The sequence below is a fragment of the Lepidochelys kempii genome, chromosome 9, assembly GCF_965140285.1.
Source record: "Lepidochelys kempii isolate rLepKem1 chromosome 9, rLepKem1.hap1, whole genome shotgun sequence".
NCBI lineage: Eukaryota > Metazoa > Chordata > Testudines > Cheloniidae > Lepidochelys > Lepidochelys kempii.
In genome coordinates, this window is record NC_136388.1 from 49246524 (window position 1) to 49260614 (window position 14091).

Consider the following 14091-nt stretch of genomic DNA (forward strand, 5'->3'; position numbering starts at 1 on the left):
CCAGGTATGCTAGCAGTGTGCCCCATGGTCTTTTGGAAGAACCCAGGACCAGAAAGCCCAGGGGAAATATTGTTTTGCTCTTTACTCAACAAACCTAACATGATGGAACCTGCTGGGCATGTTGTAGTCCAAATCAGCATGTTTACTGACTACATACATGTTGCTCGAGCAGGTTTCTAAACATAGAACACACAGCACCACTAGAGGACTCACAAGCTATTTAAAAGGATACTATCAAATTCCTGTACACTGTAGCAAGACTCGTTCATGCCACCACTCAGCTCCTGGCACAGATGTGTAATGGCTTAATGGTTGAGTCTGACCACTGGGTTACCTGTGCTGTTGTAAGTTCAAGGAAAATCTTGCAGGGCCCTTATACTTATTAGGGGTGTTACATCATTTCTTCTTGTTCTGGCCAGGGCCAGCTTGCACACCCTTCCCCCTCATCTGCCTCAGCAAATAGAAAGGGATCAGGTTGGAAGCAATGTATCCTCCACCTAGACAAGAAAACCTGACCGTATCCCTCCCCTTAGAGTAATACCCAGCACCACTCCATGCAGCTGATGAGTTCTAGGTAGCTCCTCCATGGATGTCAGTGCATCAAGTAATGAGTGGCTTTTTCCTGATTCAGCCTTTCTCCTCTAATAAAATAAATCAATGCTCATGCTTCTAAATAACTAACTGCTTTCACCTACCACTTCCCGTTCAGTTTTGGTGGAGGTATTTTTTTCAAGTAACTAAATTAAACCTGGATTTTGCCATAATTAATACTGTCCTCAAAATAAAAATTGATTTTAGCATTTCAACTGCTTTAGTGGGAGTAATAAAAATAAACAACATTGTCACCAGTAAGCATATCATCTGATTGATTGCCTTGTAATACCTTTCAGGGAGGAGAATTTGTAGCTGTTGTAAGAGGAGCCAATGCACCACTGTTACAGAAAACGATCCTGGACCAGCTGGAGGCAGAAAGGAAGGTTTTAGAACAAGGAGCAGAACGTGTAGTGGTAATCAGGGCTCTCAATATATTGGCATGTTGTCACAAGAAAGGTTCCCTTCCTCCTCATAAAGCTGTCCCTGGTAGAGAGCACACGAGGATTATCTACCTTGGCCAAGGGTATAATAAGCACACCCACTGCAACATCCACCAGTTCTGTCATCCTCCAGAAGCTGTTTCTGGAGTTGGGCTCCAGCTCACAGAATGAAGCTGACATTTCAGACATGGTCATGATGGGCTTTTTTTAACCTATTTGCACATCTGTGGTGGTGTGTATAAACCCCACTCAGGCCAAGAAGGGGTTAACTAGCTCTGTTAGCCCCAGCTGATTACATCTGGAGAGTCTGTCAGGCCCAGGGAAGAGTTTAAAGGAAGGAGTTTAGAGGTTTGGGGAACAAGAGACTCAGGAGTGGTCTGGAGGTAAAGCTCTGTGGGCAGGGCCTGGCAGAGGGAGAACTGTGCAAAAGCTACAGGAGTAGTGTTAACTCCTGTGGTGAACCTTGAAAAAGAAGCATGACTCCAGGGGGAAGCTTGGGGAGATGCTGCTTTGGAAGCAGGGTGAGACTGAAGATGTGTTGAGTACCAGTATTGTGTTGGACACTACTTGTTTGGGACATAGTTCCCCCCCTTTCGGGCTATCAATCATGGGACCTGGCCATAGGGCCAAGTCACCACCATACCAGACCACTGAAGTCCTAAGGACCCAAGTAGAGTTTCCTAAATGCTGGGTCACGCCACAAGTGGGTGCTCTGGGATGGTGACTGCAGAGATGGGAAGAGGGTTTGCTGAGAGACTGTGAGCTTTAGAAAAAGTTGTACAAATCAGCAAAATTGCAGGAAGAGAGCCAAGAAACCATATATGCAGATGTCACATAATGGAGGATTAAGGATATACAGGAGAGGAAAACGAGATAAAATCAATCAGTGTAAGAAAGGGCACCAAAACCTTGCCCCAAATAGACAGCCCAGACAACTGTGTGGGAGGTGTGGACATGACTGTAAAAACAGATAATACCCAGCAGGTTGGGAAAAGTGCAGAGTCTGCCGGAAGTACAAACAGTGCAGGCAGAAGAACATGGTAAATACAGTGAAGGAATCTAGTGTTGAGACCTTGTACATTGCTCCCATACAGGAGTGGTCATAGGAGAGCCTCAAAGGAGAGGCCTGAGCCAATCCCCTTTGAGGAATTGTGCTGGTGTCACTGTAGACCTAGCTAGCTCCAGCACTAGCCCAGCTGCTCCAGCACTTGCTTATTAGTATTCTCTCTATTTTGGCACATCCCCTGAGCTGTTTATTTCCCGAGAGCGAGACTCTGGAATGGACGGTATTGTTAATGAATGAGAAATAACTCCGTCTGCAACTCTGCTACTCAAAAGACAGCCTCACATGAGACATGCAGAGCGGGAGGTGTGTTTCTCAGGGAACTACATTTCTTGGGTTTATTGTACCTCTTGCCTGGGAAGTTGGGCTTGTGTGACCAGATTTTGCTCCTTGTCTCCTACTGGTTTTTATTGGCGGCGCTTCCTTCTCTCATGATTGAGGAACAAACAGGGAGGTTTGGGCAGCTAGTTCCTTAGTTGCACGCTTTGCACCTATGGAGAACCCTGCTGCACAGCCCACTGACTAAGGCTGGTCATTGCAGAACAGTCTTACCTTGAAAACAGCAAGAAGCAAATGGATCCAGTCCAGCTTTCTGCTGTGGCATAGTGGGGCGTTTATGATTGGCACATGTATGGAGTGTGATAGGTCACTAAGTGTGGTGTGAATCCTGCAGTCACTGCTCATTCATGTGTTCTCACTGCTAGATTAAGGATGAAGCCCTCTCCAAGGAAGGAGAAGATGCCACCATCATTCAGGAAGAATAGGAAGATTAGTTGGGTAAGTAAACCTGCCACAATGAGGGAGCACAGTGCTTCCAGCCCCACTCCACCCCCCAGCCCTGCCCCACCCCATTCAGCCCTGGTCCACCTTCAGGCCAGATCTTCGCCCAACCCCACACCACCCTATGCTCCTCTGTGCCCCCAGACCAGCTACGCCCTCATTCCCTCTCTGCCCCCAGCTCCTCCCCCATCCCCAGTTCCGCCCCCAGCTCCAGCTTCAGCCCAGGCTCCTCTGCTGAGGAAGCCTTGGCTGCACAGTAATGGAGGGGCGCAACTGGAAAAGTTTGCATACCACTGCCCTTGTGGACAGTTATGGGCTAGCCTTCTTCTAGAGGAAATGTCTTCCTAACACACGGCCAGGTAGCATGTACCCAGTGGCATGGCAGTTTAAGATCCCACTTTACCTTTTAATAAATCATATCAAATGTAACTGTAGCTGTTCCTATTAGCCCTATAAATCCTCTTTTGAATCCTACCCAGTTCCAGGCCACTAGAACATGCAGCATCAATGAGCTCCACGTGCTTACTATGCACCACGTAAAGCCATATTTCCTTTTATCACTATTAAAATTTGCTCTGTCAGTTTCATGGACTATCCCCCTGTTCTTCTCTAACAAGAGAGGATGAACAAAGCCACCTTCTCTACTTTCTTCATCCTATTCATTACTCTGTAAGCCTCTATCATAGCCCCTCCTATTTGTCTCCTTTTTTAACCAGTCTTTCCATTTTGCCCCCTGTTCCCGCTACATCCTTCTTCAAATGGGTGACCACAATAGCACACAGCATCCCAGTGAGGGTGTACCAGTGAGCTATATCATGACACTAAAATATTCTCTGTATTATCTTCCATTTCTTGAGCATTTAACATGTTTTGACTGCTGCTTGGCATTAAGCAGAGGTCTTCATCAACCTGTTGTGGCAAGATGGCCAATTTTAGGCTGGTGGGTTCTACACTTTTCTTGGCGGGGAGCTAAGATGCCCCCCTTCGCCCCTGCTCTTGGGTGCCAAGGACCCTACTACTAGCCCAGGAACGTGGTAGAGGAGAGAAGCGGGGGAGGGGGCTGGGTTTGCTCCTCACTCTGAGTCCCAGCCCCTCTGAACCCCTGTTGGTTTCTTACCCTCACCCCCCTTAAGTGGGGTTACCCTCAGTCCTTAGATGCTGGAGGGAAGGGAGTCTCCCTATCCTGCTGGGCAGGGTCTCCCTTACTTCAATTCTCAGGTCTTCCAAATTTTACACCACACCTCCAAGCTCCAATTCTTTCTCCTTCCTCCCCTGTCTGCCTGATGCAAAGGGGGTGGTGGTGGGGGATTAGGTTCCTAACAGGGCCTTAATTGACTGCAGGTGCTCCAATTAACCTGCAGCCACCTTCCCTAGTCTATAGGGAACCACACCTTAATTAGCCTTGAGCTTCTATATTTCCCCTCTAGCACTCTCCCATTGTATCACACTGTTCAGAGTGATGCCCAAGTATTGCCCATAAGTAGGAACAGGTCATTTACTCTCTAGCGTGCATTACTTTGCATTTGTCAGGATTGAATTTCATCTGCACAGAGCAGTGAGAGTATAAGACACTTTCCTTCTACTACACCTTGTTAATTGATGCAAAGACCAAAATTAATCTTGCACTGTTTGGTTGTACAGATCTGTTTGAAGTTGCTATAAGTTGTTTAAATGTTTTTTTTGCACATTATTAATTTTTTTCTCCTTGGTAGATTAATGTGCCCCTAACCTTCTTGGACTGCTCTTTCAATTATCCTACTGAGGCGGAGGAGGAATTTTAGAGATGTCTTTTTGCCTTTTATACATGCTGCTTCTACATACTGTGCTGCTTTTGATCCTCCCTCTGAAGATATTTGCACGCAACTAATGTGTTTATGAACTGGCATTAATGAAGAAATTCAATGTCTGATATTTCTTGCTCTGTTTTTTCTTTGGCACACTACATGTTGGGTCAGATCCTACAGCCTATGCAAGAGCTCTGGAAGACCTCTGAGGCAGTGGAGATAGCATGATTCCCTCTTGCCAGGGAAGCCCAGTGCAGAGAGACTATGCAGGTCTCTAAAGTTCCTCAGAGGTTTTTCTAGTCTTGACTTCCTCTAAGCAGCATAGTGTTGCCCACCACAGCTCTCCCCCCACACAATTGCACTGTGTGGTTGGGTGGAGTCAACAGCTCTGTGACAAAGTGCACTCCCTGTTCAAAACACCAGTGGAGGTCCAGGCAAAGGTGAAAGTAAGCTGGTACGGTCTGGTATGGCATACCAGCAAGAGCCGGTACACAGCTGACTGTACTGGGAGAGCGCAGCTTCTGCAGGCCGGTGATTTAAAGGGCCCTGGGGATTTAAAGGCCCTGCCCCCTGCTCAGGACTCCAGCGTACCAGTAAGTCCTATAAGTTACTTTCAGCCCTGGGTCCAGGAGATGTCACTTCTCTTACCTCCAACAGAAACGCTATGCAAAGGATTGTTATGCAGCTCAGGATCTGGCCCTTTGTCTTTACTAACCTGTGACATGGCAACCCAAAGGGCCTCACCTAGAGAATTCTTTAAAAAACAAAACCAAAGCTTTGCACTCCAAGTGGCTTCCCTGCTTTGCCCGGGGCTGAGTCCAAGCATAAACCACTTGGGTTTATGATGATGCTATCTGTATTGCAATAGCACCAGATGTCCCAGTCATGGACCAGGACCCCCGGTGCAAACACACATCTGTGGATTGTCTATACTAACATTTGCAATCCTGTTTGTTAATTCAGGTTAATTAGCAATCCAGCTCCAGTCTAGACAAACCCTAAGGTCTCTCTACACTCATTTGCATCAAAATAACTTATTGGGTTTTAATTCACACCTTCAGTTATTTCTGTGCAAGTCTGTGTGTGGATGCTTTTATTATGGCACAAAAGCACTGGGAACAAAAATCAAAATCAGGGCACCCTATCTGCTGCTATTTGTGTCCTGGGCAAATGCAGCTCTGTGCTCTCTCATGGACTTTACTTCAGTTCTTGGTTTCCCTTCATCTAACAAATCTCTGGTTATTCTTTGTGAATGGAAACACCTAGCATACACCATCAGTAAGCGGCACCATCCCTGGGGCCTTGCACAGGGAAGCAAATGAAGAGCTACAGCAACATGTGGGACAAGGAGGATGAGGATGTGATCTCTCTCTCTCTCCTAGATGTTTGCATCAAAGAAACTTTCTGACATTACTTTGAATGGAGACAGGCACCACTTCAGCGGCACCCAATGAAGCCCTGTCCCCTTTCTGACTTGGAGCCAGGTTTTCAAGAGAGACCAGAACACGGGTTTCCCAAGGGGAGCAGAGGCCTTTTGAAAGTTAGGGACAATGAAAGTACACATCTAAAATAAACAAACTGATCAAACCAACAGAAAGAGCTAATTCACAAGAGGATAAGGACAGCATGGCACCTGCACACCAGCAGGGGAGAACAACTCAGTCTGGGGTATAAACTTCAAAGAATATATTTCAAAGGTTCACTGCTCCTTAAAAAGAAGGGGAGAGAACCCCTTCGTTCATCATGTAGGGGACTTAGGGAACTCGGAGTCTGTGAATGTTAAGTCTCATGGCCAGAAGGGCTAGAGATACTGGTAGCTTTATGTAAGTGAGAAAAGGGATTGCAACTTGCTAGGATAAAGTTGTAGTCGCTAGAAAGTGGGTTTGGTTTGGAACCAGATGTGTCCCAGATCTCAGATGTATCACTTTAATTGGTGTTCTTTGTTAATAAAATTATTCTTAGTTTTACAATAAATAATTGTAGTGCTATTTTGTTAAAGTGATATGTGCGTCCAGGATGGTGTGTGCTCTGTCTTTCTGGAGGCAGCGAACTTAATTTCTGTAACTGTCCATTGAGAGGGACTGGACACTGAGATATCTCTGCGGAACTGGGGTTCACTACTACCTGCAAGGCAAGATTTAACTGGCAGAGTCTCAAGGGGTTTTCTGGTGAGGTGGACAGACTTGTGTGCTGGAGAGCCGACACATAATCTAGTCTCCAGCAAAGCTAACACTTGCTAAATCAGATGGATAACACAGTGGCTTACAGTTCTGGGTGTCCTGAGCAGAATGACAAAATTTGTGTGTCTGACCAATCCCTGTTCCAAGGTGTGGGCACTGCCTGTTCCCAGTGTGCCATGTGTCTGACTAGCCCAGGCTGCAGGGTGTGGGCACTGCCTGTTCTGAGTGCACTGTGTGGCTGACCAAACACTGGCCTGGGGTGTGGGCACCTTCCATTCCCAGCACACTGCGTCTGATCATCCACTATCCTGGGTTGTGGGTACTACCCATTCCCAGAGCAACATATGTCTGGCTGTTAAACTTGTCAGGCAGGGGACTCTTTGGTTTGTGGAAAGATGAGCCAAAGATGCCATGGCCTGTCCTGCAGCGCATTTTGTGCTTGCAATGCAGCCAGCTACATTGGCAGGGTCTGTAAGGTATCCACTATCTCCAGCAGGGGAATATAGGCCCGGGACAGATCCAAACTAGCTGTCAGTCTGGACCCTGTGTCAGATTTTGTTTTCCTTTGTTTGGTCTGCTCAAACTGCCAGGAGACTGGATCATGGGTGGTCTGACTTAGTGGGCAAAGCAGCAGCCAGGCCTAGTGGGTGGAGAAAGGGTCAGAACCCGAGTTAGAGTCTGCATGTCAGAGCCAAGGCAGCATCTGAATCAGGAATTGAAGCCAGGTCTCAGAACTAAAGTAGGGGTCCAACTACCAGATCCAAGGGCAAGACAGTCAGGAATTGGAAGCTCAGAACTGGGTTATCAGATTCTGAGGCTGCGACAGACAGGCCTGGAACAAGAGCAGGGCAGGGTCTAGGCTGCAGCAGGCCAGAGGAGCATAGGGAGGTATGTATTCTTAGGCAGCCGGCACCCTCGTGCTGGGTTTAAGAACAGACCTGCTGGCTTCCTCAGCCAATCAGGTGGGACAGTCTGTCAAGTGGCCTAGCTGGTGCAGCCCAGCTGTGCTCCTTAGGCCCGCAGGAGAGCAAGGCACAGATGTGCAGCGTCCTGAGCGCTTCACAATTTCTTACCACTCCAAGGCTGTGCAGTATCCTGCCCTGCCTCGGCGCTGCGTGGTGCTTTCCCCCGCGCTGCTTTCTGCGCGGAGGGCTCCCCCACTAGGGCTGGGCACTTTCCTATCCCCCACCCGGCCCTGCACTGCGCAGTGGGGACCCCTCCGCCACCGGGGGAAGGGCAGGAGAGGCGCGTGACTCGGGTCCCGCAGGGTGGCTAGGTCGCAGGAGACCAGCGAGCCGCAGCTATAGGCGGCGGGCCCTGGCGGTGGGGCGTGACTGTAAGGGGCGGGGAGAGGCGCATGAGCGCTGCTGCTGCAGCAGCTGCTCTCTGCCCACAGAGGAGGCGGGCGCGCGCGCGCATGCGCACTGTGTGTCCACTCCGCGGGATTGGTGCCGGTCGCGGGGTTTCTGGAGCCCGGCCGTCACAGCGGCGCGGCGCCTCTCCTCCCCCCGGGCCCCTCGTGCTGCTGCCTGGGCCGCAGGCACAGCAACCCACCCGGCTCAGACGTTGGCCGGGCCGCGGGCTCTGCTCACCGCCGCGCCGTCTGCGGGCGCGCGTTAGCCAACGTCCCAGCGCGCCCCCTTCGGACGCGGGCTCCGGCGGCCGCCCGGGGAGAGCCTGAGGGAGGCGGCGAGCGCGGTTCGTAGCGGCCGGTCCTTGGCTGGGCGAGGCGCAGGTGCCGGACGAGCTGGAGATGGAGCCCGAGAGCCTCGGCGCGGAGCAGGGCGCCTCTCTCCCGGGGCCCGCCGACGAGCTGGGGACGCTGCTGGGCCAAGATGCCGCGCTGCCGAAGCTGAGCGGCGGGGAGCTGGAGTCCAAAAGTGACCTGGTGAGGCTGGGTTTGTGACTCCCCTGGGGTAACGCTCTGCGTGAGGCGAAGCCTGGGCTCTGGCTGCTGGGGGCACCTGACTGGGTGGGGCCCGTGTAGACGAAGGGAGAGGCAGGAGTCTCCGCTCGGGCTGTGTGTTTACTTCCACTTACATCTGCGGCTTTCGTGTCCCGTAAAAGGTTTGGGTTTGGTCTAAGCCACACGAGTCTTCACAGCTGTTTTATTGACGTGTGTGCGCTTCTAGGGTACTAGCCTGTGCTTTGGGGTTGGCAATGCCAATGTTGTGTTATCCACAGTGGATCCAGGATACTTGAGAGAGGTGGTGAGTGAGGTGATATCTTTGACTGGACCATCTTCTGTTGGGGAACAACTTAAGCTTTCACACCCCACAGAGTGCTTCTTCAGGTCTGGGAAAGGAACTCGGGGTGTCACAACCGCTCGGTACAAAGTGGAACAACAACAGGAGTACTTGTGGCACCTTAGAGACTAACAAATTTATTAGCGCATAAGCTTTCGTGGGCTACAGCTCACTTCATCAGATGTATAGAATGGAACACACACACACACACGTTGGAAGTTACCATACAGACTGTGAGAGGCTAATTAGTTGAAGATGAGCTATTATCAGCAGGAGAAAAAAACTTTTGTAGTGATAATCAAGATGGCCCATTTAGACAGTTGACAAGAAGGTGTGAGGATACTTAACTTAAGGAAATAGATTCAATATGTGTAATGACCCAGCCACTCCCAGTTTCTATTCAAACCCAAGTTAATGGTATCTAGTTCGCATATTAATTCAAGTGCAGCAGTTTCTCTTTGGAGTCTGTTTTTGTAGCTTTTCTTTTGCAAAATTGCCACCCTTAAATGTTTTACTGAGTGACCAGGGAGGATGAAGTGTTCTCATACCAGTTTTTGAATGTTATGATTCCTGATGTCAGATTTGTGTCCATTTATTCTTTTGCGTAGAGACTGTCTGGTTTGGCCAATGTACATGGCAGAGTGGCATTGCTGGCACATATCACATTGGTAGATGTGCAGGTGAACGAGCCCCTGATGCATTAGCTGCAATAATCGCAATAATAATCGCGATTAGGTCCTATGATGGTGTCACTTGAATAAATATGTGGACAGAGTTGGCATCAGGCTTTGTTGCAAGGATAGGTTCCCGAGTTAGTGTTTTTGTTGTGAGTGGCTGGGTCATATTGAATCTATTTCCTTAAGCATCCTCACTCCTTCTTGTCAACTCCCCCCTCCCCCCCCGAAGTAAGCGCTGCCCTGCACCCTGTCAAGGTTCCTTCCCCACTCTGAACTCTAGGGTAGAGATGTGGGGACCTGCATGAAAGACCCCATAAGCTAATTCTTATCAGCTTAGGTTAAAAACTTCCAAGGTACAAACTTTGCCTTGTCCTTGAACCCTATGCTGCCACCACCAATCGTTTTAAACAAAGAACAGGGAAAGAGCCCACTTGGAGATGTCTTCCCCCAAAATATCCCCCCAAGTCCTACACCCCCTTTTCTGGGGAAGGCTTGATAGGAATCCTCACCAATTGGTACAGGTGAACACAGACCCAAACCCTTGGATCTTAAGAACAATGAAAAATCCATCAGGTTCTTAAAAGAAGAATTTTAATTAAAGAAAAGTTAAAAGAATCACCTCTGTAAAATCAGGATGGTAAATACCTTACAGGGTAATCAGATTCAAAACATAGAGAATCCCTCTAGGTAAAACCTTAAGTTACAAAAAGACACAAAAACAGAAATATACATTCCATCCAGCACAGCTTATTTTATCAGCCATTAAACAAAAGGAAATCTCTAGCATGTTCTAGCTAGATTACTTACTAACTTAACAGGAGTTGTAAGGCTGCATTCCTGATCTGTTCCCGGCAAAAGCATCACACAGACAGACAAACACTTTCAAATCTGGAGGTGGGGGAACAAAGGATCTTGTCCCCTCATTGGTCATTTTGGGTCAGGTGCCAGCGAGGTTATCTTAGCTTCTTAACCCTTTACAGGTGAAAGGGTTTTGCGTCTGGCCAGGAGGGATTTTATAGCACTGTATACAGAAAGGTGGTTACCCTTCCCTTTATTTTTGACACACCCCAACCATCTGCCTAAACCCTGAACTCCCTCCCACACCTGAACTGCTGCTATTGCTTGCCCAAGGGCTGCCTGGCTCAGACAGCCCCGAGCCAGCCCCACTGGCTGCTGAAGAAGTCACGGAAGTAACGGAATCTCTGTTACAGACACGCAGCCTTAATTATGACTTTAGTATGATGAAGTTTAATAATTTTTTTCATTTTATCTTTTAAAATATATTGTTAGTGCTTATATGTAGATGGCAATAGGGAGTGCCAAAGCTGCCGTTTGTACTGGATTGCCAAACTGTTCTTAAAAAATAAATGTAAGAAATGTTACAAATGATTCCATTTCAGTGTACAAACCAATTATCTACAGAGCATAAGTTCAGTTTACTTTCGTTTAATTGTGTTAAGAATTGTTAACATTATATGACCAAGGGGACAGTGTCAACTTGGAAATAACATTTGTCTTAAAACACCATAATTATAAGGAACACTTACAGTAATTAAAGTTTTGAGAGAAATCTCTCTTCAATGTATTGTATTTTGTGCATTTGATAAAGTAGGTATACTCACATTCACTGTTCTGGTGGTGGGCAAAGGGAAAAATGACTAGCTGAAAAGCTCTTTTTAAACATCACCAAGGAAGCAGAAAAAAGTTAAGGATTTAAAATAAATATTAGGCCATACTACTCAAAGTTACTGTCAGAAACTGGAATTTCTTGATGAAAAATTGCTGAGGGTAAAAGTTGATTCAAGAGTGTCTGCCATATTCCCTCTCCTAGGATGTGCCCCAGATGCTGCTGGGCTTTAGATCCCTTCTAGAATAGCTGTGCCCAATGTGTAAAATCAGAATAAGTCTTCCACCTAGTCTGTCTTGTCTATTTAGATTTAAGCTCTTTGGAGTAGGAACTGTCTCTTAGGGCTTGTCTACATGGTGAAATTTTCTGGCATAACTGTACCATTATAATTGTATTGCTGTAGCTATGTCAGTATAACTCCCTATGTGGACATTAATTCTGGAGTGAGCATTCACATGAAGAGTTGTCAGTACAACTATAGCGATAGAAATATACTGGTATAACTATAGGGCAGAGGTTCCCAAACTTTCTTATTGTGTACCCCCTTCCAGATCTGCCATCATACCCCTGCCCTTCTCATCATTGATGCTTTGTTCTTCTTAACACTACCTGTCTTTAGCCATCTGTCCATATTCCACTGTTATGTACAGGTAGTTATAGCCCGACATATACAACTGAAAAAAACCACCCTGAATAAGTTCTGAGCTCAGGCTGGACATTTGCTGGGCAACTGAATCCATGCTGTACGGTGATTGGAGGTGAGGACTCTGTACTTCAGCGTCTCTGTGTTCTTATTGGTACATCTTGAAGTAAATTAACTACGGTATTTAATACAACAAATTCCCACAGAGTTTTAAAGCTTCGTCTGAGTAGCCTATTATGAAAATACAATAAATAAAATCCACCGTTACACAATTTCTTCCATGTACTCCCCAGAGATGTCTCGCATACCCCCAGAGGTATGCATATCACAGTTTGGGAACACCTGCTTTAGTGTGTGAGCAATACCTAACACAACAGGGGCATGATCTAAGTTGGAGCCTCGAGATACAGTAGAATCCCTAGTTTACAAACTAAGTAGTTTTTGAGGAGTTAATGAAATAGAAAAGCTGCTAATTGAACCTCTTAAATATAGTAGGTATGGCACACTGGATTGCTTTCTTGTCCTTCAGACCACTGCAAAGCAATTTTGAGTGCATTGAAGGCATCTGAATGTGAAGGTAGAGTAGAACTTCAAAGTTATGAACACCTTGGGAATGGAGGTTCGTAATTCTGAACAAAACGTTTTGGTGGTTCTTTCAAAAGTTTACAACTGAACATTGACTTACTATAGCTTTAAAACTTTGCAGAAGAGAAAATGCTGCCTTCTGTTTATTTTTTTGTTTAGTAGTTTAACACAGTACTGTATTTGGTTTTTTTTGGGTCTCTGCTGCTGCCTGATTGTATGCTTCTGGTTCCAACTGAAGTGTGTGATTGACTGGTCAGTTTGTAACCTGAAATTCTACTGTACATCATGCTCCAGTCTGTCTTCAGAAAGTTGTGAAGTACATTCTGGGTCTGTGTAAAAATGTGTTTGGAAGGTGGAATAAAGAGGCTAAACTCAATCTGTTGTTTTTCTTTTTTATTTAGATAGATGACAAAGAGTTTGATATTCCCCAGGTTGATACCCCTCCAACACTGGAAAGCATATTAAATGAGGTGAGTACCTTTTTAAGAGTTAAGAAACCCAGTCATATACTGTAGTGTTCCAAAATATTGAAACAAACAGAATTGTTCATATTAATAAATTCTCTCTAAATTACAATGAAATTGAATATTTTGTCTTTCTGTGGTTGTCAAAATACACAAACTGTGTAGTAATTACTCTGAACCCAGTGTGATGCACTTAGATTTTGTGTTTTCTACTCAGATGATGCCATCTTATATTTCTAAGATACTTGTATTTTTAGAAAATATTTACAGGTAGGTAGAAACACAATTGGGCATACTTGTGAATAGATACGTAGTCACAGAACACTAGGTATGTAGGTAAATGTTATAAATGGATAAATACAGTTTGATGCAATATTGTGTTGTCATTTGATACAGAGACTACTCTTGTAGTATTGTTATATCTAGGCACCAAAATATTGTTTGTGTGCTCTCTGTGTATATGCATAGTGTGTATATATGGTGGCATGTATTATACATCAGTGCATGTTGCAGCAGTTAATTGGGTGAGTAGGGCAGGTTCATTTATATCCGTGAATTTTTGTGTGTTGTTTTTCAGTATATAGATTCCCACACAAATAACTTTGGGAATGGTAAGGTTGTTACAATCTTTCTTCCTCTCCCTTACAAGAGCAAGAGTCTTTATATATAAAAACAATCCCCCCCCCACCTTCAAATATTAAAAAATGGAGCAACATCATGTTTCCTGAAGGTCTAGAGCCAAGGCATACGCTGAGACTTACTTTTAGGTAATTTTGTTTTTACTGTGGATCTCTGTAGTGCCTCTGGCCTTACTTTGACACACAGCTCCCTAGATTTATCCTCAAGATCTGTGGCTCAGTTTGGTTTAGTGTTTTGTTTTTATGTACTTAAATTAGTAGGTTTTATGGCCAGAAGGGAGCATTATGATGATCTAATCTAATCTGCTATATGATATAAGCCAGAGAATTTCACCCAGTGATCCATGCATGAAACCCTATAGCTTTTGGT

At 46.1% G+C, this 14091-nt stretch overlaps 2 protein-coding genes across 7 annotated transcripts in view; both read left to right on the forward strand.

Annotated features, from left to right (window-relative positions):
• The window catches only part of NME9 (NME/NM23 family member 9), a 37963-nt gene extending 31339 nt beyond the window's left edge, over nucleotides 1-6624 (forward strand). The window contains exons 5-7 of the mRNA XM_078854336.1: nucleotides 891-1007; nucleotides 2802-2874; nucleotides 4590-6624. Coding sequence (XP_078710462.1) covers nucleotides 891-1007; nucleotides 2802-2861 — 177 coding nt within the window. The 3' untranslated portion in view covers nucleotides 2862-2874; nucleotides 4590-6624. The remainder of the gene's footprint in view (nucleotides 1-890; nucleotides 1008-2801; nucleotides 2875-4589) is intronic.
• A 1617-nt stretch (nucleotides 6625-8241) lies between these two features.
• Nucleotides 8242-14091, forward strand: part of VPS8 (VPS8 subunit of CORVET complex) — a 224996-nt gene continuing 219146 nt past the window's right edge. For all 6 annotated transcript variants that reach the window (XM_073360260.2, XM_073360261.2, XM_073360262.2 and 3 more), the window contains exons 1-2: nucleotides 8242-8729; nucleotides 13021-13089. In XM_073360260.2, the coding sequence (XP_073216361.2) occupies nucleotides 8595-8729; nucleotides 13021-13089 (204 nt within the window). In that variant the 5' untranslated portion in view covers nucleotides 8242-8594. The remainder of the gene's footprint in view (nucleotides 8730-13020; nucleotides 13090-14091) is intronic.